Raw genomic sequence first — 27,667 nt, forward strand, 5'->3', positions numbered from 1 at the left:
TTGACAAATCTGAACTGGGTGGGGTCAAGTGCTTGGAGATTGCATATATCCCTATTTATGAGATCCATAATAATATGCTCCATGACTTTAAAGATCAGACTTGTCAAGCTAATGGGGTGATAGTTTCCAGGGTCAGTAGTGGTACCACCTTTGTGGAAGGGGATGACAATGGCAGTTTTCCACTCTGCTGGGATGAAGCCTGTACTTAGGCTGTGGTTGAATAGGGTGCTCAATGGTGAAGCCAGTTCTTGCTGGAGATGGTGGAGAATACAGCCTGGGATACTATCAGATCCCATGGAAGCTGTGTTCTTTGCCTTGGGTAGGGCCTTTAGCACTTGATCTATGGAAATGTGAGGTGTGGGACAAGTATCTGGGATGTTGAAAGGGCCTTTGGGGGGGGACAAGATGGTGAATTTGCACTGAGCCTATCTGCCAGCAGGTTGTTTAAGTCAACAGGATCAGTGTAGGTGATAGTGTTAAATACTAATTCGGATCAAACTTGGGCTTTGCCATGGAGGTTCTTGACATAACTGAAGAAGGCTTTGTGGATGTCCTTCATGGATGCATCTGCAGTCATAACAACTGGGTTGTCCTGTCGTCAGGCAGCCCTTCGGTCGGCCGGATTCCAAAGTCCGGGTCCGGCTTCGGCTGATGTCGCACTTCACCCGACGTCATCTCTGCTGGTCTTCGGGTATAAAGGCATCAGCCGACGCCATTTTCTCCAGTCTTTCTTGCCGCGTGGCGCCCGAAGCAGAAGCTGTTCTCAAGTGCCGGTCGGTCAGATCCAGAGATTACTACTACCGAATACTCCTTCGAAGACTTCTAAAAGCTAAGTACCCCGTTGGGGACTCTTTCTTGCCTCAGCCGATGTCAGAAAAAGTCAATAACTGTTTAACTTGTGGGAAACAAATACCTCATAAAGATTTCCACTCTTACTGTTTGCCTTGTTTAGGCCCAGACCACGACGTAGCAGCCTGTTCGGCCTGTGCTTCTTTCAACCGACGAACGCTTAGACGTCGGTCGGAGTTTGCTGAACAGTTTTTCGGCTCTGAATTTGCGTACATTATGCCGTCGGATCCTCAGACTAACCAAATTGTTAAAAAACGCAAAGAAAAAGACCGACACTCGCGGTCCGCGGTTTCGGCCGAAACCATGGTTAAGCAAACCGCAAGTGTCTCGGTTTCGGCTGAAACCGAGAAAACTGATCAGAGTACAGCCGAATCAATGACTACTACTGAGGTTCCGGTTACCTTACTTGAATCGGCCTCAGAAATTTTACCTACTACAGTGGTTACTAGTGACTTATCAGACACCATCCCTTTGGATGTCTCTACCCCAGCACGTGGTGCTGCTAGGCCTCCTGCAGCCATGTCTATTAAGGCCTTCGCCAGGGCTAAAGCAGCCAAATCTACTAAGTCAGTGCCTGTTAAACCCCCCTCAACCAGGCCCACTTCTAGTTCACAAATGCTTACTCTGGCAGAAGATTTAATATCCTTAATTAGGGGATCTCAATCTCACCCAGACAGGGCCTCTCAGCCCCCAGAAAAGAGACCTAGAGCAGAGCCCCTCGAGCCTGTGTCCTCTGATGATTCTGCGGAAGACTCAGATATTACAGACCAGCCAGAGGCTCCTTTCTCCAATTTTGAGGACTCAGATGCTGAAGAATCCATTCCAGCTGCTTCCCCACCAGAAGAATTCTCCTTTGGGGAAACCTTACATGCCATGAGAGAACATTTCCAATGGCAGGAACAGGATTTTTCAGACTCCAGAAAGACTTAGGACTTTTCTGCACCTACCACAACACAGGCCCTTAGCTATACCTCCTGTCCTCTCTGTTGTGGACGATGCATTTAATGATGTTTGCACTGCACCAGATTCTTTACCTCCAGCACCTGCCAAACCAGATAGATTTTACAGGGTGCCAGACACTCATCATCACCTATACAAGGCCCCTCTTGCAGACCCGAAACTATATCCCAGGGCCCTAAGGCAGTAGCCTCAACCACAGCAAAAAACCCTATTCCTTCTGAAAGGGAAGCCAGGTCTTTAGACAGATGGGGCAAAAAGGTTTACACCTCTGCTACTCTCTCAGCTAGAGCTTTAAACTGTCAGTTTCACATGATACAATACCAAGAGTTTATGCTTGATCAGTTAACTAAAAAGCTATCCTCTGATGACTCTATAGATAAGAAAATCTATTAGAAATGGTAAATAACATACAACAGGTTAGTAACCATTCCTTAAAATGTGGCTATGATGCACTGGAGGCTTCATTTAGATCAGCCATGACTGGCACAGTGATGAGAAGACATGCATGGCTGAAGGAACAAGTTTTACCGGATCATGTTAAAGCTAAGTTATTAGATGCTCCTATGGATAAGACCAGTTTGTTTGGTACACCTGCCCAGCAGGTAATGAAGAAAATGGAAGAAAAGGCAAAATCTGTACAAACGGTTAAAGATTTCTTGCAGGTTCAGCCCCCAAGGTTTAGCAGGAACTGGCCTGCCAAAAAATTGGTCCTTTCCTGACTCCACAAAATCCCAAAGGGGCAGGAATAGACGTTCCAGAGGCAGAAATCAATCCAGAGGGGGTGCCTACAGAGGACGACAGTGGCAAGGTAATAACAGAGACACAGGCACAGCCACTACCACTACAACAGGGCAATCACAGTGACTTGATTCTGATTCCGCCTACCAGGGAACAAATAGCAGCACCCTTAGGCGGAAAATTAACCTTATTTTCAAAGAACTGGCACTATATCACAAAAGACAAGTGGATTTTGCAAACCATAGACCAAGGTTACCGGTTCCACTTCCACACTATACCAGTCAAAAGAGGAATGCCAAACCTACCTCCAAATCAAAAAACAGAAGCTCTACAGCAGATAATGCAATTAACAAAGATGAGAGCTGTGGAAAGAGTACCAATAACAGAGCAAGGCAAAGGATTCTACTCCAGACTATTCCTAGTTCCAAGAAAGGAAAAAAGTTGGAGACCTATTTTCGATCTGTCCACCTTAAACACATACATCATTGTCCCAAAATTCAAGATGCTGACCCTACAGCAACTTCTTCCCATGCTGGGCAAGGAGTGTTGGCTGGTAACTCTAGATCTCAAGGAGGCATACCTGCACGTCCCCATTCGACCAATTTGCAGAAGATACCTCAGATTTCTTGCAGGATCAGAGCACTATCAATTCTCAGCATTGCCCTTTGGCTTATCTACTGCGCCCAGAGTATTCACAAAATGCCTGGCATCAGTAATCGCCCACTGCAGACTACAGGGAATCCAAATTTATCCATACCTGGATGACTGCCTGCTACAAGGGGACAACAAAAGCAAGCTGACAACAGATTTACAAAGGGTCATTTACTTGCTACAAGCACTGGGATACACAGTCAATTTGCAAAAATCAAGGCTGATTCCATCCCAAACAAGGACATTCTTGGGCGCTGAATTGGACACAGTAAAACAAATGGCATTCCTAACTGCAGAAAAACAAAAAGATCTCCCTCTTTACTTCTTGGCACTAACAAACCACAGCAAGCTAACAGAAAGAAAAGTTCTGCAGGCCTTGGGCTTCATGGCATCATGCATAATCTTGGTTCCACATGCCAGACTGCATATGAGAAAACTACAGTGGTACCTAAAGAATTTATGGTCCCAACACAGGCACAGCCTAGAAGCAGAAATTCCACTAATTCCATGCCTAAAACAGGAGTTCCTATGGTGGGCTCAAGCATGCCAGTCAAACCCAGGCTTATCCTTTCACAAACATCAAGCAAGCCAAACCATCACAACAGATGCCTCAGACCTAGGATGGGGGGCTCACATGCTGGACAAATGCGTGCAAGGATTGTGGACGCAGGACCAGCTTCACCTGCACATCAACCTAAAAGAAATGCTGGCAGTAAAACTGGCAATCCAAAAATTCAGACCATTTCTCAAAGAAGGCCATTTGATGATAAGGACAGACAACACCACAGTCATGTGGTACATCAACAAACAGGGAGGAACTCATTCATACCCCCTATGCAGAATGACTTTGGACCTTTGGAACCTGGCACTCAGCTACAACATCCAGTTACAGGCAATGTTTGTACCGGGAAAGGAGAACACTCTAGCAGACATGTTAAGCAGAACCACCTCGGATGCTCACGAATGGATGCTACACCCGGACATCTTCAAGACCATCACAAAGAAATGGGGAATGCCACAGATAGATCTATTCGCTTCCCCTCTCAACCACCAGCTCAAAAAATTCTGCACAAGGACATTCCATCCACTTGCATCGAAAGTGGATTCGCTCTCCTTCAGCTGGAAAGGCCTGACAGCATATGCATTCCCACCTCTTCCCTTGATACACAAGGTATTACTAAAAATCAAGGAGGAACGTCCAAGGATAATCCTGATAGCTCCAAACTGGCCAAGACAACACTGGTACCCATTGCTGAGGAGCATGTCTCGGGACAAAATGTGGTCAATACCCCTGATGCCCTTGATGTTAACTCAGAACAACTACAGCATCATGCATCCAAACCTAAAAACGTTGCAGCTGACTGCATGGCACATCACATAGCAGCAACTATTCCAGATCTCTCCCAAAGGGTTAAAGACATTATCCTTGAAGCCCGCAGACCTTCAACAAGAAGGAACTATGCAGGGAAATGGAAAAGGTTTGTCATTTGGAGTGCTGAAAGAGGGAAGGATGTGTCGAATATAGATATGGCTAACATTCTGGAGTACTTGGCAGAGCTTCTACATACAGGCCTGTCCTATTCCTCCATCAAGATACATGCATCAGCTATTTCAGCAGAATACAGCTTTGATCCACCTGTCTTCTCACATCCTCTACTCAGGCAGTTCCTCAGAGGGATCAAGAATGTAAAACCTCCTAGGAAACCACCACTGCCAGCTTGGGATTTGAACTTTGTGCTAGAAAAGTTGACACTGCACCTTTTGAACCAGCAGCAACAGCAGACCTACAGCATCTTTCATGGAAAACTGCTTTCCTACTGGCAATAACCTCAGCAAGGAGGGTTTCTGAACTTCAGGCCCTAATGGCAGTACAACCCTTCCTAATCTTCCACCAAGACAGAGTGTCCATGAGGACTAATCCTACATTTATGCCTAAGGTGGTATCCAGAGTGTCCTTAAACCAGGCAATCCACCTACCTACCTTCTTCCCCAACCCACAAAACAGAGGGGAAAGAATGCTGCATACCTTGGATGTACACAGACAGCTACGCTACTACCTGGACAGAACAAAAAGTAACAGAAAAACTGACCAGCTTTTTGTAGCCTATGCAACAGGAAGGGAAGGAAAAGCAATTTCCAAACAGACAATCTCCAAATGGATAGGAAATTGCATATGATTCTGTTACTCCTTCCATGGAAAACCAATTCCACAGAACATACAACCTCATTCTACAAGAGCAACAGCCACTACCACAGCCTTCTTACAAGGAGTGGCAACCAAGGACATTATTGAGGCGGCTACTTGGACCTCCGTGCATACATTTGCCAAGCATTATAATTTACCTCTGTATTCCAGATCCCGAGCAGGGTTTGCCACTGCTGTACTGCAAGGGATCCTAACCACACCATAATCTATTCTTCCTCCTCCCCTAGTTGGCTATGGTATTCTACCCAGTTGTTATGACTGCAGATGCATCCATGAAGGACATAGTACAGTTTTGTACCTACCATAAATGTAGATGTCCGAACTGGATAGCATCTGCAGTCAGGATTACCCTCCCTCCTTCCCCTCTGTGGTACTCCTAGGGTATTTACCCTCCTAATAGCTAGCTGGTGGGGGGGAGTCTCTTATGGTGTATTTGTTTGTATATATGTACATACATGCTTATTTTTTGTGTTGGCCTTCTATCCTTTGGGAAACATTGGCATTTTTACCCAAAATTTAGCCTTCCAAGAGGGCAACTGGCATCTGGGGCAAGAAACACTGAAGAAAATGGCATCGGCTGATGCCTTTATACCCGAAGACCAGCAGAGATGACGTCGGGTGAAGTGCGACATCAGCCGAAGCCGGACCCGGACTTTGGAATCCGGCCGACCGAAGGGCTGCCTGACGACAGGACAACCCAGTTGTTATGACTGCAGATGCTATCCAGTTCGGACATCTACATTTATGGTAGGTACAAAACTGTACTTTTCCCTTTGTTTCAGAGGTTTGTTTCAATTCATAATTGGCTTTGGAGGTTTTCACTGGTGATCTGATTTGCTTGTTGAGGCTAAGGAGGGAGTTTTTCCAATTTGGAATTTGTTCCTTTTTGCCCTTGGACAACAGTTTCTACCTTTTGTTGTAAAGCACATTTCAGCCATTCATAGCTAAAGCCATAACCAGGCTAAAATCTTCTCAAAAACTGACTACAGCCTCCTAAGGGAGGGTATCAGTAGCTTCACACCACCGCCACCTCAGAGGATGCAGACAGCTATGCTGAACATTACGCCACTGCAGTATACAAGCACTTGTACAACTGCATGGACTCAGCCATACCCAACAGAAGTAAAACCTGCTTATCAAGGAAACACAAACCTGTCTGGTGGACATCCTCTATCAACAGGCTTTACAACAAAAGGAAGAAACTGTTGTCCAATGGTAAAAAGGCACAAATTCCCAAGTGGAAAAATTCCCTTCTTAGCCTCAACAAGCAAATTAAATCACTATTGAAAACATTCAAAGCCAATTATGAATTGAAACTAGCCCCTGAAACAAAGGAAAACCACAAAGCCTTATTCAGTTAAATCAGGAACCTCCATGACAAAGCCCAAGTTTCGAATTAGTAAATAGCGGTACCACTTACACCAATTCTGTTGACTTAGCCAGCCTGCTAGCAAGATAGGATCAATGCAAACTTCAGCCCCCTGCTCCCCCCCAAGGGCCCATTCAACATCCCTGTTACTTGTCCCACTCTGTATATCAAGTTTTAAAGGCCCCATTCAAGGCAAAGAACACAGCTTCCATTCACCTGATTTTCTGCACCATCTCCAGCAAGAACTAGCTTCGCCATTGAGCACCCTATTCAACCACAGCCTAAGTACAGGCTTTTCATTCTAGCAGACTGGAGAACTGCCATTGTCATCCCCTTGCACAAAGGTGGTGCCACTACTAACCCTGGAAACTATTGCTTCATTTGCTTGACAAGTCTGATCTTTAAAGCCATGGAGCATATTATTGTGGACCTCCATAAACAAGGACATAGGCAATCTCCAAGCACTTGACCCCATCTAGTTTGGATTCTTCACAGGCAGATCTTGCCTGTTGAACCTGGCTGACTTTTTTGAGATTGTCACCAAGGCCCTGGATGAGGGAAAGTCAGTACTTGCAGCTTACCCTGACTTAGCCAAAGCTTTTGAGACAATCCCCCACTCAGGCATCATCAGAAAGCTAACACAACTTGGCGTAAATCCCTATCTTATCTGCTGGGTGGCTAACTGGCTCACCGGTAAGACCCACAAGGTCAAAATAGGTGCCTCCGACAGCAGACCTGTCACTAGTGATGTTCCCGAGTGATCTATCCTGGGACCCCTACTGTTTGGCATCTATTTCTCAGAGGTCCAGGAAAAGACAAAAGGCCTGTGGCTGACCAAGTTTGTGAATGACTGTAAGTTGGGTGCTGTTATTGACACCCCAAATGATGTTAACATACTACAAGAGGGTCTCACAGCAACACATGACTGGTGCCAAAGTTATGGGCTTAAGTTAAATGCAAAAAAGTGTATTATTATACCATTCAGCAAAAACATTGCCCTTACTGATTACCACATCAACGACAAACCCCCTAAGCACAGAACCTGTGGTGAGAGACCTGGGTACACAGGTTTCAACAATCTCACATTTGACCATCATGTAGCGGCAGTGGTCAGAAAAGCCTTTTACTTGGCTCATCTCATAAGTAAAGGGATTGCATATAGAAAAAAAGAGGTTATTGCCTCTCTGTACTCCTCTCTCATCAAGCCAGTAATTGAGTACAGTACCCCATTTGGTATGTTCCTCTCCAAACACCTGCACCAGCTGGAAAGGCCACAGAAATACCTCACAGAGAATTCATGGCCTCCAACACCTGTCCTATATGGATAGGCTCAAATCACTATCACTCTACTTGGTATCATACAGATTGTTCAGAGGTGATCCATATCTCGCCTACAAGGCAATCTCAGACCCTGACCTACTAGAGATGCTCCATATCCATAAGTCTAACTCCTTGCACATTATCCACTTGAAAGGCCTAAATCTAATATGCAACATCAACAAAATCTGCTGGAGTGATAGGTTTGTCTTCCAGAGGCTGCCCCGTCTCTGGAATAGACTTCCCATACACATCAAATAGAGTACGTTGCTGACCCTCTTCAAATGTAACCTTGATGAGTGGATAGGAAACCACAAATTTGCCCCAGGAGTTCCACCTGTGTCCCTCATTGACAGGGGCAACAGGTGCTGATTGAGGTTTTTTGGGGATAAACTGTTGACTAGGCTTGTAGCGGCCCCAGGGCCATTAGCCTAATAACCTCCTATGATCCTGTGAAGTAGCTGAGAAGCAGTGGAAACATGAGACACAATGCATTATAGAGAATGATGAAGTTTATATTACATGGGATCACTTATTACCAAAAGTTCAAAAATAGATGTGAAACAACCAGATATAGTAGCCCATGCAAAGAGGACAGACGTAGCATTGATCATCAAAATTGCTACACCCAGTGACTACAGTGTCTTGTGTGTAGAGAGATGCAAAGCAATAAAATGGCATGATTTGCAGACAGAAAGGAAAGCAATGTGGAAGAAGGGATACCCAGACAGTTTCAGTAGCGGTAGGAGCAACGGTTCTCATGAAAGATAATTTACAGTCTTATTTAGATGCGCCACCAATACATGTAGCTTCATATAAATTGCAGGAGTCAGTTCTAGGCATATTGCAGGTGCTGCAAAGAGCACTTTTGCCTGACATCAAAGATTGAAACAATATTAATTTCATGAACTTTAATCATACTTTTACTTAGGAATGGGGTCCATTCCTGTCGTGGCATTAGAAATCCAAAAGACTTGGAGAAATTAAAGTGTGAGAAATTGTTCTGTCTTTCAATTAGACAGCTTCCAGCTACATCATGAAAAAAGCATTTCCTTCTGAGTTTTAGTTAGGTACCCAGATTCCAGCTACATCAGGAAAAAAGTCACTGCATTCTGAGTTTCATTTAGGTTTCCAGATTTCAGCAACATCATGAAAAAAACATTCCCTTTTGAGTTTGTTAGGTATAAAGATTCCAGCTACATTAATTGTTGGCTTGACTTGGCCATTGTTGAAAAATTGGAACTTGTATTCATTCATTGCTAATAAGTTGAAGTAGCTCTTTTTAGAATGTTCTGAATTCCTATTGTTTTTGGTTATCTTGAGGTGGCGAGTTTCATGCTACAGGTGCTAGTTTAAAAAAATACTTTTTCACCTATGGCCGTCTTGAAATGGGATCTTGACAAATAGGTTGCATTGTCTGTAGTGGAGTATAGGGAATAGATTTCCTGCCCTAGTTGCAGTCTGTGTGCTAGATGTGGGCAGTATGAGGAGTGAATTCATTTTGGCAGTTGAGTAGGGGAGTGGTCCTAGCAGTTACGGTTAGCCATTTGGATTTTTCTCTAGAGGTAGTGATGTCTGGATCCACCCAGGGTTATGAATCCACATATCTTGTCTAGATTTAATTGCATTGTAGGGGGTTTCTGTGCAGAGATTAGAGCAAATGATGGTTGACAATATTCTGTTTTTGGCATTATCATTTGTAATGTTAGAGATTTTCTAGATTCTCTTGGGAGTAGGTGAAAATATTTCCATTAGATTTTAAGTTGATTGAGAGTTAGTTTTGTGGTGATTTTCACATGCTGTCATTAGTTATGTTAAATGGTTATAACTGTTCATCTTAAGGATATCAGTTGCAGTGACCATTATGTACTATTCAGCCATTAGAGTAAAAGATTCATATTTACATGTTCTCCAAGCTCTTGAATGTAACATACTGATAAGCATTTAATGGTTGTTTTTTATTCACTTGCAGTACACTTGAGAGCAGTTTCCTAAGGTACACATCTTACAAAATGAGAGATCCTATATTCTAGAATTGTTCTAATGTTTTACAATGATTCAGGTCCTTAAAGATGTGCATTTCCATAATCAATTTGTATTCTTCATTTAGGAGACTGTAAATGGAATGTGCTATGTTGTGGAAATGACTTAATCTACATAAAAGCAGAACATACTAGTAATATTCATATTGTTCTAGTATGCTGACTAAAGAACAAGAGGTAATTCTTTTCATTTCTGTTTGTACATGTTTAAATAGCCAAACCCAGAATTGGTGGAAGTACTCCAGAAATGGTTAACAGCCCATTAGAAATCATTGCAGCTGCTGGCACAGAGGTTATACTTCCTTGCGAGGCAGAAGGCTCTCCATCCCCTCTAATGTCATGGACCAAAGACTCTCGTCCACTTTTACTGAGATCAGCAAGGTAAGTAACCATTCTACCTGCCCATACTTCTAGTCATCTACAGGTATTTTAGTTTAAACTACTGTATGTCATCTTTATTGCATTTTCACTCAGATTCCTAGAAGAAAATCATCAGAATACTTACCTGGTTCAAAGACTGGGAGACAGATAGAAGTGTAATAGTATGTATGTATGTCCCTGTTAGTTTCTTCTGCTGTGTGTGGAATGCTGTTTCTCTTTTAAAGCTTGTATAATACATCACCTTTCTATTTACAAGTGGTCCTGTATCACAAGCATTGTGTGTTCATTCTTCCTCAGAATACATTTATTGAATATCCATTCCCACATAAAATGGGTGATGATGATGGTGCCAATATGTCTCAGTATGTTGGAGTGAATCAAGAAGAACTATCCATTCTCAGTTTTATTACAAAATTCAGCTGCTCTATTTACTTTATTTTATCTATTTATTATTTATTTGTGTTTGTTTACCTGAATAGTAGGGCTGGGACAATTTGGTTCCATTTCAGTGAAGGCCTACAAGAAAAGCTGCATGACATTACATTACAGAATTAAAAAACAAAAAATTACAAATGATACATAAAGTTTTTCAAGCAGTACCTGCATTGAATTAGGTGCCGATCATACATGAATAAGGTTGCCAAGAATTACATAAATCAAACTTTACAAACATTGCATAGAATGCGTTTGGCAAGTTTCATTAAAAGCTTAGCATAAAACCATGGCTTCATGGTATTAGCTTATATTATTCTATTTTTGCAAAGTGGAACATCCTGTCTTACTGTTCACACATGCCTCACTTTTCTTTCATTGAAAACTGTACCCTGACCTCAACATTTACTTCCCTAAACTGTATTCCATGTTGAAAAAAGCATGACTTAGTAGATTCTCCCCTTTTGGCATTTCTGCCCTACTGAGCTCTCTAGTGCACACTATGTTGAGGCTGAGTGGAATCTCAGGATACAAACTATAGGAATTTGTCTTCATTGTTCTTACATCATTTGTCTGACACATTTTAGAGTTTCCTGCCAAGGAAATGTGAATAACAAGTTACACCTGTAGCTATTTTTTTACTTCACATATATACATTCAAACTGGAGTCATAAAGCTGTGTATTGCCATTCACAACTGCATTCATTTCCACCAACCCCCACGGATGTAGAGCTATTGAGCCTTCTGTAGTCTGAATGTGAGAAGCCTGGTAACCACCAAGAGCAACTTCACTAATTAGATGAGCTTTACATTCTGGAAACGGACATGTAGCTGTCTCAACCAGTGACTGCCCTGAGGCCTTACCAAGAACAAGCACCTTACCTTATTCTCGCATCAAGTAAAGAGCAAAAAAAAGGCTATTCCTTTTACTGGCACACCAACCAGTTGGCCAGATGCATGACACACACCCTCAGTTTTGTCCAAGCCACTCAGGTCTAGTTTCTGTGCCCTGACCCTCCTTTTCCAGTTCAGACCACACACAGAGTGCAACAGTGCTCAGGTTTGACCACAGTGCTCAGGTTTGACCACAAATGCAATACTGACTTTTAAAAGCCAGTATTGCATAAAAGACCTCCAAATCAGCTGATTACATTCCACAACACTTTGCACTCTGGGCATTTGCCCTCTTGCTACACCCTGCTATGTTACTGGCTGGCAAACATGATAGTTAAGCTGAATCAGGGAAAGAAGATGAAAGAAAGATGGGACATGAAACTCACAAAATCCCACATTTGAAAAAGAACACATTATCTCAGTTCTTTCTTTAAACTTCTGCAAGATGTTTTCCACATTATGTATCACATGTGTAGGAAACAAATATGTAATAATTAATGCAGACCAATCACTGATACCTGCACATAGGGTACTCAGACTTCCCAGTATTTCTTAGAGTTGTCATTCTTGGTTATGGGAGTGTGACCTGACAAAAGAGACTAGGGTGAGTTAATCTCATCCTGTGTGCTCATAGTATATTATGGGAAAAAAGTAGTTGGGTACTACAAGAGCTTTTCTATTCTACAAGATGTACTTAGGGAAACTGAAAGGAAAGCTTGGGTACTTCCAGCATGATCCATTCTCTCAGCTTATGCTACCTTCTTCACCAAATGTCTTAGAGAGATTATTAAGCTTATTTCTTGTGGCTGTGTTTTACATAAACTTCAGAAAGAACTGGCTCCCCACTTAAGCACCATGTTCAATAATAGCCTCGCATCAGGCTTTGTGCCCACTGAATGGTGCACAGAAACAGTTATCCCACTCCACAAAGGGGGAGTCACCACTGATCCCGGGAACTATCAACCTATTACCCTTACAAGCCTGGTCTGCAAGACCATGGAATGTATCATCATGGAATTCATAAACAAAGACACTGGTAACCTCCAAACTCTGGATCCCACCCAGTTCGGGTTTGTGAAAGGCAGATCATGCCTCCTGAACCTGATCGACTTCTTTGAGGCAGTCACCAAAGCCATAGATGAGGGTAAGGTGGTTCACACAGCCTATCTTGACCTCGCCAAGGCTTTCAACACCATCCCCTATTTTGGAATTATAGCTAAATTCACTATAAATACCTACGTCACAAGATGAGTTGCCAACTGGCTCACTGACAGAACCCACACTGTAAAAGTTGCAGACTCCAAATCTGACCTCAAAGCAGTGACAAGTGGAGTACCACAGGGTTCCGTCCTGGGACCTCTCCTGTTTGGTATCTACTTCTCTGAAGTACGGGCTAACACAGAAGGCCTCTGGCTAACGAAGTTCGCAGATGACTGCAAACTAGGAGCCATAGTCAAGTCCCCAAATGATGTGGACGTCCTACTGAAGGGTCTCACTGAGACAGATGCTTGATGTCAGAGCCATGGCCTCAAGCTCGGTGCCAAAAAGTGCAGTGTCATCCCCTTTAGTAAAAACTCTGTACCCATGAACTACCACATAGGCAGCAATCTACTTAACGCTGAATGTGTGATAAGAGACCTTGGGACCCAGGTGGAGAGTAGTCTCTCCTTTGATAGTCACATCGCCACAGTAGTCAGGACGTCCTTCTACGTGGCACACCTCATCATAAAAGGGTTTTCATCCAGCAAAAAAGGTCATTGTTCCCCTCTACTCAACATTCATTAGACCCATTATAGAGTATTACGCCCCTTTTGGAATGTACCTCACAAGACATCTGCAGCAGCTGGAAAGGTCACAGAAGCACCTCACAAAGAGGATTACTGGCCTCAAACAAATGCCCTACATTTACCGCCTCAAAAAATCCAGCTTTACTCCGTAGTATATCGCCTACTCTGAGGTGATCTCCACCTAACATATAAAGCTATGTCAAACCCAGAGCTGTTGGACATGCTACACCTAAAGGAATCCCAATCCCTCCGAGCTACATGCTCTAGGGACCTAAACCTTGTCACCACAATAAACAGGACATGCTGGAGGGATATATTCCTATCCCAGAGACTTCCCCATACTCTGGAACAGGCTACCCATCTATGTTAAGCAAAGTTCTTCATTAGCACTCTTCAAAAAAAATCTTGTTGAGTGGATGGGAAATAGGAAATACACCCCAGGGATCACTTCTGTGTCTCTGATCGACAGTGGCACAGGAAAATAACTTTCTTGGGTGGCGTAAGTTGGCGAACGTTGTTGGCTAGGCTTATGTAGGCCCTTGGGCTGATAGCCTAGTACCTACCTATGAACGTATGTAAGGTCATAACTCCATGGATAGCAACACTTTGCAACACCTCTTCCAAAGGTCTACAATCCTTTGAGGTTTGAGAAGATGTCTTTCAAGGATGCATCTGCAGTCCTAACAAATGGGTTGTCCTGCCTCAGGCAGCCCTTCGGTCGGCCGGATTCCAAAGTCTGGGTCTGGCCTCGGCTGATGTCGCACTTCACCCGACGTCACTGCTACTGTCGATTGGGTATAAAGGCATCAGCCGACGCCATTTTCCTCAGTCTTTCTTGCCGCGCGGTGCCCGAAGCAGAAGCTGTTCGCAAGTGCCGGTCGGTCAGATTCAGAGATTTCTACTACCGAAGACTTCTAAAAAGCTAAGTACCCCGTTGGGGACTCTTTCTTGCCTCAGCCGATGTCAGAAAAAGTAAATAATTGTTTAACTTGTGGGAAACAAATTCCTCATAAGGATTTCCACTCTTACTGCCTTCCTTGCTTAGGCCCAGACCACGACGTAGCAGCTTGTCTAGCCTGTGCTTCCTTCAACCGACGAACACTTAGACGTCGGTCGGAGTTTGCAGAGGAGTTTTTTGGTCCCGCTTTTGCTTACAAAATGCCGTCGGAGACTCCGACTTCACAATTAGCTAAAAAGCGTAAGGAAAAGGACCGACACTCGCGGTCTGCGGTTTCGGCCGAAACCACGGTTAAGCCAACCGCGAGTGTCTCGGTTTCAGCTGAAACCGAGTCCTCGGTTCTTCCTTCGGCCGAAAGCATTCCTCCTGCAGTCGAGGCCTCACACAGCATGGCTGAATCTGCTACTGAAATTTCTCCTGCTGTAGCAGGCACCCAGGATTTATCAGATACTATTCCTTTAGACATATCCACTCCTGCACGTGGAGCTGCTAGGCCCCCTGCATCCATGTCTATCAAGGCTTTCTCTAGGGCTAAAGCAGCTAAATCTTCTAAGGCCTTGCCTTCTAAAACCCCCACACACAGGCCTAGCTCTAGTTCCCAAATGCTTAGCCTGGCAGAGGATCTCATTTCTTTGATCAGGGGATCCCAACCTCACCCTGACAGGGCCTCTCATCCCCCTCCAGAGAAGAGGCCTAGAGCAGAGCCCCTTGAACCAGTTTCTACAGATTATTCTTCGGATGATTCAGACAACTCAAATCCTCCAGAAGGCCCTTATTCTCCATATGAGGATTCTGACGCAGAAGACTCCATTCCTTCTGCCTCGCCTCCTGAGGAATTTTCTTTTGGGGAAACCTTGCATGCTATGAGGGAACAATTTCAATGGCAGGGCCAGGATTTCTCAGATTCTAGGAAACGGCTCAGGACCTTTTTGCATTTGCCACAGCATAGGCCTTTAGCCATTCCTCCAGTACTAACAGTTGTGGATGATGCATTCAATGATGCTTGTACTGCCCCTGACTCTCTTCCTCCGGCCCCTGCTAAGCCCGACAGATACTACAGGGTCCCGGACACACATTATCACCTGTATAAGGCTCCTATTGCAGATCCAGAAACTATTTCTCAGGGCCCCAAAGCTGTAGCAACTGCCAAAAACCCCCTCCCCTCTGAAAGAGAATCTAGAGCATTAGAGAGATGGGGTAAAAAAGTTTATACTTCTGCTACTCTTTTGGCTAGGGCTTTAAACTGTCAATTCCACATGATTCAGTATCAGGAATTTTTGTTAGATCAGTTAAATAAAAAACTATCCTCTCCTGAACCTATAGACCGTAAGTCCCTGCAGGGTTTGGTACATAACACTCAGCAGGTCAGTAATCATTCCTTGAAATGCGGCTATGATGCACTGGAGGCTTCCTTTAGATCAGCTATGGCTGGTACAGTGATCAGAAGGCATGCATGGTTAAAAGAACAATCCTTACCAGACCATGTAAAGTCAAAGCTCCTAGATGCTCCCATGGAGAAGCACAGTTTGTTTGGTTCCCCTGCACAGCAAGTATTAAAGAAGGTGGAGGAAAAAGCAAAATCTGTCCAAACAGTCAAGGACTTCTCCCAGGTCCAGCCTCCTAGGTTTAGTAGAAATTGGCCTTCGAAGAATTGGTCCTTTCCAGACACCAGAGCACAGAGATGCAGAAATAGGCGCTCAAGAGGCAGAGGTCAATCCAGAGGTTCCAACAGGGGATGTCAGTGGCAGCCTAACAACCAGAGAAGTACTCCCGCAGATCCGGCTACTACCACTTCCACAGGACAGTCACAGTGACTTGGCTCTGATACCGCCTACCAGGGAACAACTGGAAGCACCCTTAGGCGGAAAGCTAGCCTTATTTTCAGTAAACTGGCATTACATTACAGGAGACAAATGGATTTTACAGACAATAGACAAAGGTTACAGGTTTCACTTCCATACTCTACCAAGGAAGAGAGAAATGCCAAACCTACCACCAAACCAAAAGACAAACGCTCTAGGACAAATCAAACACTTACTAAGGATGAGAGCCATAGAAAAGGTACCGGCTATGGAACAAGGGCAAGGATTTTATTCCAGACTTTTCCTGGTGCCAAGAAAAGAAAATCAATGGAGGCCTATTCTCGACCTGTCCGCTCTCAACACATATCTCATTGTTCCAAAATTCAAAATGCTGACCCTACAGCACCTTCTTCCCATGCTGGGCAAGGAGGCTTGGCTGGTGACTCTAGATCTCAAGGAGGCATACCTGCACGTCCCTATTCGACCAGATTGCAGAAGATACCTCAGATTTCTTGCAGGATCAGAGCATTATCAATTCTCAGCATTGCCCTTTAGCTTATCTACTGCGCCCAGAGTATTCACGAAATGCCTGGCATCAGTAATTGCTCATTGCAGGCTTCAGGGAATTCAAATTTATCCATACCTGGACGACTGCCTGCTACAAGCGGACAACAAGATCAAATTAACAAAAGATTTGGAAAAGGTTATTCACCTACTGCAGGCCTTGGGATACACAGTCAACATAAAAAAGTCAAGGCTGGTACCATCCCAAAGGATCACATTCTTGGGTGCAGAACTGGACACATCAAATCAAATGGCATTTCTCACAGCAGAAAAGCAAAAGCAACTACCACTCTACTTCAAGGCTTTAACAATGCAGAACCAGCTTACAGCAAGGAAAATCCTGCAAGCCCTGGGTTACATGGCATCCTGCATAATATTGATCCCACATGCCAGACTGCATATGAGGAAGTTGCAATGGTACCTAAGGAATTTATGGTCTCAGCACAAGCACAGCCTAGAAACCCAAATCCCAATAATTCCATGCCTGAAACAGGAATTCCTGTGGTGGGCTCAGGCCTGTCAGTTGAACAAAGGACTGCCTTTCCACAGCCCTCACCCAAGCCAGACAATCACCACGGACACCTCGGACCTCGGCTGGGGGGCACACATGGCAGACAAGTGCATACAAGGCCTATGGACACAAGACCAGCTCAACCTACACATAAATCAAAAAGAGATGCTGGCAGTGAAACAGGCAATTCAGACATTCAGACCATTTCTTCAACAGGGTCATTTGCTGATAAGGACGGACAACACCACAGTTATGTGGTATATCAACAAGCAGGGAGGCACACATTCATATCCTCTATGCCGGATGGCAATGGACCTGTGGAATGTGGCCCTGAACCTCAACATTCAGCTCCAGGCCTTATTCGTGCCAGGAAAAGAAAATATATTAGCAGACACATTAAGCAGAACTACCACGGATGCCCACAAATGGATGCTGCATCCGGACATCTTCAGAACCATTACAGAGAAATGGGGGCTACCAGAAATAGACCTGTTCGCATCCCCACACAACCAGCAATTGAGAAAATTCTGCACAAGGACATACCACCCACTTGCTTGGAAGGTGGACTCCCTATCCTTCAGTTGGGAAAACCTAACAGCATATGCATTCCCACCTCTACCTTTGATGCACAAAGTGCTACTGAAGATCAAAGAAGAGCACCCAAGGATCATACTGATAGCTCCAGACTGGCCGAGGCAGCATTGGTACCCGCTTCTGAGAAGTATGTCTCGGACACGGGCATGGCCTCTACCTCTAGTTCCTCTGCTGCTAACACAGAACAACTTCAAGATCCTGCATCCAAACTTGAAAACACTGCAGCTAGCTGCTTGGAATCTTACATGAAACAAAATAACCCAGAACTATCTCAGAGGGTTAAAGACATTATCCTGGAGGCTCGCAGACCCTCCACAAGGAAGACTTACTCAGCAAAATGGAAAAGATACCTCATTTGGAGTGCAGCAAAATGAGAAAATGTATCATTGGCAAACATAGCTAACATCCTGGAATATTTAGCAGAACTTTTCCACAATGGCCTGTCTTACTCCTCCATCAAGATTCATGCATGAGCAATTTCAGCAGAATACAACATGGATCCTCCAGTCTTCTCTCATCCTCTACTCAGGCAGTTTCTGAGAGGAATTAAAAATGTAAAGCCTCCAAGGAAGCCACCTCTGCCTACATGGGACCTGAACTTTGTGCTGGAAAAGTTAACACTTCCCCCTTTTTGAACCAGCAGCAACAGCAGAATTACAGTTCTTATCTTGGAAAACTGCTTTCCTGCTTGCAATCACTTCAGCAAGAAGGGTTACTGAATTACAGGCATTAATGGCAGTACAGCCCTTCCTTATCTTCCATCAGGATAGAGTGTCCTTGAGAACTAACCCTACTTTTATGCCAAAGGTGGTCTCCAGGGTATCATTGAACCAAGCTATCCACCTACCAACATTCTTCCCCAACCCACAGAACAGGGGGGAAAGACTGCTGCACACCTTGGATGTACACAGACAATTGCGCTACTACCTGGACAGAACCAAGAGCAATAGAAAAACTGACCAGCTTCTGGTAGCATATGCAGCAGGAATGGAAGGAAAAGCAATTTCAAAACAGACAATCTCAAAATGGATAGGAAATTGCATTAGATTCTGTTACTCCTTTCATGGGAAGACAACTCCAGAAAACATCAGACCTCACTCCACAAGGGCTCCAGCCACTACTACAGCTTTCTTACGAGGAGTGGCTACCAAAGACATTTTAGAGGCTGCTACTTGGAGCTCCGTGCATACATTTGCCAAGCATTATAATCTGCCTTTATACTCCAGATCCCGAGCAGGTTTTGCCACTGCTGTTTTGCAAGGGATCTTAACTACACCATAATCTTCTTAGTGCCTCCTCCCCCAGTTTGGCTATGGTATTCTACCCATTTGTTAGGACTGCAGATGCATCCTTGAAGGACATAGTACAGTTTTGTACCTACCATAAATGTAGATGTCTGAGAGGAATGCATCTGCAGTCAGGATTACCCGCCCTCCTTCCCCTCTGTGGTACTCCTAGGGTATTTGCCCATCTTGTAGCTAGCTGGGGGAATCTATTATGGTGTATTTGTTTGTATATATGTACATACATGTTTATTTGTTGTTTGCTCTCTACTATTTGGAATCATTTGCATTTATCCAAATTTAGCCTTCCTAGAGGGCACCTGGCATCTGGGGCAAGAAACACTGAGGAAAATGACGTCGGCTGATGCCTTTATACCCAATCGACAGTAGCAGTGACGTCGGGTGAAGTGCGACATCAGCCGAGGCCAGACCCAGACTTTGGAATCCGGCCGACCGAAGGGCTGCCTGAGGCAGGACAACCCATTTGTTAGGACTGCAGATGCATTCCTCTCGGACATCTACATTTATGGTAGGTGCAAAACTGTACTTTGTTTTTGATGACCACATAAATGGAGTATTTAAATCAGTCTAGGATGCTTTCTGATCAAGTGCATAGTTTTGGACAAGATGGGAAATGATCTCTCTCTCTCTCTATTTCTAGCTACTTTCAGATTCTGTTTTACAGGTATATGGAGATGGTCCACTAAATAAGTAAATTTTTATTGATTTCACCAAGGTCTTTGACTTTCATGACTTTGGTCTTATTGCCAAAGGCCTATTGTAAGATTAATTTTACCCATGTCGTCCTGTACTTGATGACTAGTTGCCTTACTTAGTGGAATTGCATAACAAAAATTGGTAACTGGATCTCATAGTCATCTGCTGGAGCTCCACAAATATCTGCCTTTGGTCCTCTATCTTTGTTTCTCTGCATTGAAAATTTCAGTGATGGTGTGCCATATATGTGACAGAGAATCATGCCAATGACTTATTTATCTATGTAGATATAAAGGCATAACTACATACTAAACTTGTTTCACAGTCAAGTTAGTTTGTTTCATAGCATAGGATGTTTGTAGTTTTGATAATTAAGCTTATGATGACATGGTCTTCTAGAAGCTTAGTTGCCGTAAACCCTTTTTGATATGTGTGTATGTATATATATATATACACACACACACACACACACACACACACACACACACACACACACACACGTGTGTATTACTCATAAAACAGTGGACACTCATATGAGCGACCCTCTAAACAATGATCATTTAAGAGTGAATGCTCAAAAAAGAACAGTTATTACTTTCTATTTTCTTTTTGAAGGAGTGAAACCCCAACTGCTTCTTCCAAACTCCCTGCTAATTATATATACTCCAAGAGCGCATAACTGCAGGATTAGAGCAAATTCTCTTACTCCATTGTATCACCATCACAAAGACTGCCAGCAGAAACTCCATTAGGAAGAATATTCACTTGGATGAGTGGTCTTTTTTTTTTCTTTACAGCATGAAAAACATTTCCTCAAGTGAGCATTTATTATATATATAAACTGCGGTGGTGGTGCTGCGGAAGCATTGTCGCCTCACAGTAAGATGTTGTCCTGTTCGATTCTCAGCTAGCGTGTCTTCTGTGTGGAGACGTGTGAATGGGCATACCTTCGTTGAAGGTTGTGTGTCAGGGCTGGCAACTCGGTACGTAAAAATCTTTTGCCAATCATTAGCGAACTGGAGTTCTGCTGCGGCGACCCCTAACCAGGAAATGCCGAAAGATACAACAACTATCTATATATATAGATTATAGATAAACATATATATATCTATCTATATATATATATATATATATATATATATATATGTGTGTGTGTGTATGGGTCTACTTAATATGGTTGACATTTCAGAATGTCGACATTCATATGGCCGAGACCATATGATATGTCGACCATAGAATAAGTAAATAAAAAACATTACCTTCACGCTGCTAACAGGGGGGAGCTAGGCCCCCTGCACCCCCCCCCCATGGGGGGTCTGCCCACCACACCCCACTGGAACTTAAATATACCAACTCTGAGATCAGACTACAGTGTGGAAGATGAAAACCTTTCCATTCCGCACTGTACGGAGATGCCGGTTCCGCATGGTTGACATTTGGAATTTCAATCATATGGTCTCGGCCATATGAATGTCAACATTCTGAAATGTCGACCATGTAAAGGGAACCCTATATATATATACATATATATATATATATATATATAGAGAGAGAGAGAGAGAAAAGCACACCAACACTCCTCAAGGTAAATGTCACGCTGCTGAATGAAACAAGTAAAACAGCAATCAAAATGGTAGCAGCAGCAACAACCATGCGGTTCTTTCCAAAGGATAGGATAACTCAGCACACGTAGAATACAGTAAATAAAATCCAAATGGTATCAGCAGCAACAACCATGCGGCTCTTTCCAAAACACAGCTCAGCACAAGTGGAACACAGTAGTTAAAATCCAGAAATCAGGTTTAATAAGTGCACACAGTAGGTAAGCGCTTTTACAATACAGCTTCTTCAGACCATTAAAAAAGTGCAATTAATTAAGCAGCCTTTATATACTCAGCATCAATTAATTCTGATGTCATAATCACAATTTAAAGAAGCAGAACCATCATGCAAAAATAGTGATTCCTATAAGCACAATAAAATGAAAAAAGAAACCAATAACTAATAAACATATGCTAATATTTAACATATATATATATATATATATATATATATATGTATAAATACTAACAAAGCACAATAAACCACTGTCAACAACAATAAAAAAATGTATCACTACACATCTAGCCTAAAATTCGTACATATTGCTCATAAATTAAAATAAAATAATTCACCTAACTCGCGTACTTTTGGTTTTAAGAAAGGGTCTAACTGAAGCCCTCTCATTCAACCCTTTACCTGAATCAGCTCTCAAACGCATGATCCATTTAACTTCTTTCTCTTCAGTGATGCTTCTAACATTACCTCCTCTTATACTCTAGGAGATAACCTCAACAACCATAAATTCAAAGGTATGCTGATACCCTGATAACATCACATGTTTCGCTAATGCATTGGTGGTCAAACCTGTTCTGATATTATAAAGATGCTCCTTAATTCTGTTTTTAAAATATCTGTCTGTCTTCCCTATGTAAAATGATCGACAGGCCACACACACAGCAAGGTATACCACATACTGGGTATTACAGTCCGCTGAACAGATAAAAACATATTCCAACCCTGTATCAGGATGTACAAATTTACCAGCATTATTTATGTATGGACAAAAATTACACATATCACATGGATTAGTGCCTGTTGTAACACCAGATCTATCTCTAGTTTTTTGATAACATAACATTCTTTTCAAATTACGTTTATTCTTATATCTAAACCTAGGTCTCCCACCAATAACACTCACTATTTGTGGGTCAGTCAAGTACATTCCAATGTTTATTAAAAATGCCATAAATATTCTTATTATCTATAGTATAGAACATAGGTATCCTGATCTCAGAACACTCTGGAAAATGTCTGCATCTCTCAACATTAGAATGATCAGAAAAATAGGGCTTCGCTCTATCTCTCCTCAGAGAGTTTAAATCAGATAGCCCTTCATTCAGGTCATACTGACCATACCCTCGCTGTGTAAATCTATCTTTAAGGTTTAATAATTTTGTCCTAAACCTTAAGGAAGATGGAATGAAATGTGGATCTGATGACAGGGCATAGGCCCTGGGGTAGTTATCAGATCATCAACATACAAGGGAGCAGTTAAACTGATAGGGAAATCTTTGCACTATTAGTAAAATGAAGAACAATAGGGCTGTGAGGCCCTCCAGAGTTGAATGATCATAGTTTGGAGTAGGCATGCTTATAACAAGCTTGCAGCAAGTTAATCTTAAAATGAGCATGAGGCCCAGCCCGAAAAGGCATGTGTGTCAGAATCAGGTAAGGGTGCACAACTAGGCAGGAGGCCCAGCCCGAAAAGGCACATGTGTCAGAATCAGGTAAGGGTGCACTGCTAGGCATGAGGCCCAGACCAAAAAGGCACATGTGTCAGAATCAGTGTAGGGTGCACAGCTAGGCATGAGGCTCAGCCTGAAAAGGCACGTGTGTCAAAATCAGGTAAGGGTGCATAGCTAGACATGAGGCCCAGCCTGAAAAGTCACGTGTGTCAGAATCAGGGAAGGGTGCACAGCTGAGCATGTCAACAACAGGTCAACTACCCTCCTGATATTCACAAAGAGCACCCAAGTGAAGAGATCAGAGGCCATGCTTGTATAAACAGTGCCAGTTACAAAGAGCAGGGCTGTCCAGGTGTTGTCTCTTACTGTACAAAAATTAGTAATGAAGGGAGAATGCTATAACCTCAGGTCTAATGATAGTGGTGAACCCCCAAAAAAGATAATAAATGTAGATTCACAGTTTTAGATTCTGCTACATAGGAATTGTCTCCAAAAAAATTAGAAGCACAAAAAATATTGAGATTTACAGTAAATTGGCTGATTTCCTGAGTGACCTGTTTGCCATTCGTTAGGACCGGCCTCTGTAACTGGAGCAATCTGTCATTGTTTCTCTTCAAGCTTGCCTCCACTTTACAGTTTATGCTTAACCCATTATTAATTTGAAGTGTGCAGATGTTATGTTTCAGTCTATATGAATTACATTATTTAGTTAGTTACTTAGTCCAACTGGATAGTATATGCTGTTTTAGGTTTATGTTATTATTGTATTTGCTTGAGCTTCTTTCATGTAGCTTGTACTATATGCATTTATATCCTCTGTACTGGGTCATTTTTGAAACTTATTTCTGTTGCTTCAGTGCATTTACCAAGCTGACAATCAGTCATTCAATCAATCATTCAAATAAATAATGGGCTCTTAAAGCACCTCATACTTTCTAGTTTGTCATAGAAAGCAACCCTTGGAAGGTCAAGAAAGGAAAGCAAGGTCATATGCTAGCTGTTTCATTTAAGTGGGCAGTTTATACATTTATTTCAAGGAGTTTGTCATTACACTAGATTGATGTAATTGGTTCTGCATGATTTCTTTTTTCATGCAAAGTTGAATAGATTTTGATATTGCGTATTTCATGTTTAGCTAACAGCCACAGCACTCTGATTCTTTTAAATTTATATACTTTCCATTCCTGTTCAGTTGTAACATTAAGAATAGTGGAAAAAGTAGAGACTGCGTACCAATATAGGTATGTAGAGTCAGTAGGGGGTCTGATCGCATAAAGTGCTGATATGATTTCAGTGTTTTTATTACTTATAAAAGGAATTAATAATACCCTAAATGGTTTGACTTAATCGCTCAGCTGGTGCTGTCAAATTATGTAGAAAGAAAATTGTGTGTGGCTCTTTTTAGTGTCATGGATAAATAAGAACATACAAAGGTCATGTACAGTATGTCAAGGGAGCACTCTGTCTAGGAGGCAAACTGCTCATTTGGTTGCTTTTGCTTTACTGAAGAAGTATAATAATAGGGTTAATAGACTATCCACTTATAGATGGGTCAAATCACTGCTTACTAAAACCATATAGTTATGCAAATAAGAACTATGGAGTAGTTTATTTCTTATAGATAGTGCTCTGAAATGGAATATCTGTTTAAACCACAGACCATTTATCTTTTTGTTAGACAATAAACAGAAACCTAAGCTGCAATGAACATATTGCTTAGTCTGCAGGACACCTGGAGTGTGACAAAGAGAAACACAAAGATGCACCTAAAAGTTATAATTATAATTTCTAAGTGAAATGCACAAAATTGGAAATTACAGAAGCAATGTCTATATTTGTGGAGAAAAATTTAAGACTATTAACTGTAACACTCACATCTTGCACAACTCTAGACACATTTTATGTGATTTATATGATTTTACTAAGGCTACTTTTAAAAAAAGGTGAATGGTATTTGGTCACACTTGATGTACAGTCCTTATTCACTGTAATTCCAAATACTATAGGCATAGAGTGGGTTAAACATTTTTTACTTGAACAGAACTGTTTCTTGACTGAGAAGGTTGTAATGCGATGTGCTTTGGTTAAGATGATTTTATGCAACAATGTCTTCCTTTTTGATAAGGATTACTACCTGCAGATAGATGGCGTAGCTATGGGCACATCATGTCCCAATAGCTACGCCAATCTTATCATGCTAGTATGGGAGATGGAGCATCTATTGCATAGTATGTTAGGCAAACATATCATTTTCTACAGAAGATTCGTGGATGACCTTTTTTTCATATGGGAAAGCACCACCAAGGAATGGTCAGATTTTTTATAATTCTATTAATACAAGCATGAGCTTTTTAAAGTTTGTGTTGACTTGTTCAGATCGGGACATTAGTTTTCTGGATGAAATTTTATTATGTATAATTATATTTTAGTTTAAGCAGGCATTGAGGTATTAGCATGTATATATGATAGGTTTTGTAAGGGTTTTGTACTTTTTGTAGGTTTAAACCCTGTTTTAACATTAATGTTGTAACCAACCCAATGGAAGGCTTAGGAAGGATATATAAGGAAGTGATCTCAGGAAAATCTTTTGTCTGATGAAGTTTAACATATTGTTAAACAAAAGCGCTAACCAACGTTTTTTTCCTTGAATAAACGTGTTTTTAAGCCAACTGAACTGTTTGTACTCGTCTTACAACAGGATCTTGTACCTTGGGAAGTTTGTTTACTGCCCTTTCATCTATATTTCTAGTTTTCTGGATGTGTCAGTGAAGGTAAAAGAAGATGGGGCAATAGATACTATGACGTATAGAAAACTCTATTAGAAGAACACTTAACTGCATCGAAGTAGTATGCAACCACGTTTTACTTTTAATAATGTGGCGAAGGGGCAAGCTATAAGAACATCACAAATCAATGCTAGTGAGGAAATTTTTAAGAAAGAACTGAGAGATCTAGAAGAAATGTTTGTAGCAAGGGGATATGATAAAAAGAAAGTATCTGAGAAGCTAGTTGAAGTAATACAAAGAAGAGGGAAGGAAGGAAGGCCTTATTTTTCTTCAGATCCATCTGCATGTGTGAATAAGGTACAGATGAGTTTAGGTGCAGGGTACCTGTAACATATTCTAGGGACTCTAATGGTGTAGTTGACATTATTAAAAACATTGGGGAGTCATGACCACAAGTACAGAATTGAAAGCTATAATAGGTGAATGTCCTAGCATAGCGCTGTAAGAAAAATAAATCTTTAGGTCAGCTGCTATGTTACCCCAAGTGTCTTATGGGGTATGATAGCAGGAAACAACTACATGATTCTTATAAAAATAATACCAAACCTTGTTATAACTACAGTTTTTGCAGTTATATAGATCAAGTAATTGAATTTTTTCACCCAGACCAGAACAAGGTCTATAAATTTTCAGTGGAGGCAACTTGTAACAGCAGCCATGTGGTTTATCTAGCAGTGTGCAAAACCTGTAGTAAATTTTATGCAGGTAAAATGGACAGAAGACTGAAAGAAAGGGTAAGAGAACATCTGAATGATATAAGAAATACTATGGTTAGGAATGCATTAGCTAAACATGTAGCAGACACATCCCCAGAGCATGCTTTTAGGTTTCAAAGTTATAGATATAGTGCAGAAAAGTCTCAGGGGAGGTGATATTAGAACTGAAACATAGTGTTTAGAAAGTAAATGGATTATTAGACTAATAGCAGATACAGGGTCAGGACTTAATGATAAAGTGCCATTGAAACCAATGTTGAAAGCATGTCCTGTTTTTAAATAAGAAGGGAGTTTTAATAAACTCCCTTTTAACCCCCCTCCCCACCTTTTATACACATTCACTTTTTTATGCATGTTTACTACTAGTACTGCATATATTTGAAATGTTACCTCTCTAAGAGTTTCATTAGGATGTCATGTGATTATTTCACTTTTTTATTTAATGGGCATTGCGCTAGATAGATTTTGCGCATCTGATGAAGCAGCCGTAATAGTGCGAACATGCTTATGCCTTTGCCTGTTTCCTGATTAAACTGTTGCTGGTTTTATGATAGCCTGGTGTTGCTTCGTCTTACTTTTGCTTGTTGGATTTATTTTTGGTTCGAGAAGCATTTATTCAGCACACACTGGTATTATTATTAGCCTTTTGGTAATTAAAAGCAGCAAAGCAGCTATGAAGAAATACAGAAGTAGATTAGGGCAGAAAAAGAGTAATGCACAAAAGTTTGGAAAAAAAGACAGAAAAATTGCATAAAGGGAAATGATATATCAAATAAAAAAATAAATTGCCAGGAAGGTATATAAACAAAAGTAGGGGAAGAAA

The 27,667-nt window shown here is 42.0% G+C and overlaps 1 protein-coding gene across 2 annotated transcripts in view; it reads left to right on the forward strand.

Annotated features, from left to right (window-relative positions):
- HMCN2 (hemicentin 2) overlaps positions 1–27,667 on the forward strand; it is a 2,554,053-nt gene that overhangs the window by 791,047 nt on the left and 1,735,339 nt on the right. For both annotated transcript variants that reach the window (XM_044058392.1, XM_044058391.1), the window contains exon 22: positions 10,348–10,513. In XM_044058392.1, coding sequence (XP_043914327.1) covers positions 10,348–10,513 — 166 coding nt within the window. The remainder of the gene's footprint in view (positions 1–10,347; positions 10,514–27,667) is intronic.

Source organism: Protopterus annectens, chromosome 16.part0 (assembly GCF_019279795.1).
Source record: "Protopterus annectens isolate FY-2018-M chromosome 16.part0, PAN1.0, whole genome shotgun sequence".
NCBI classification, from domain to species: Eukaryota; Metazoa; Chordata; order Ceratodontiformes; family Protopteridae; genus Protopterus; species Protopterus annectens.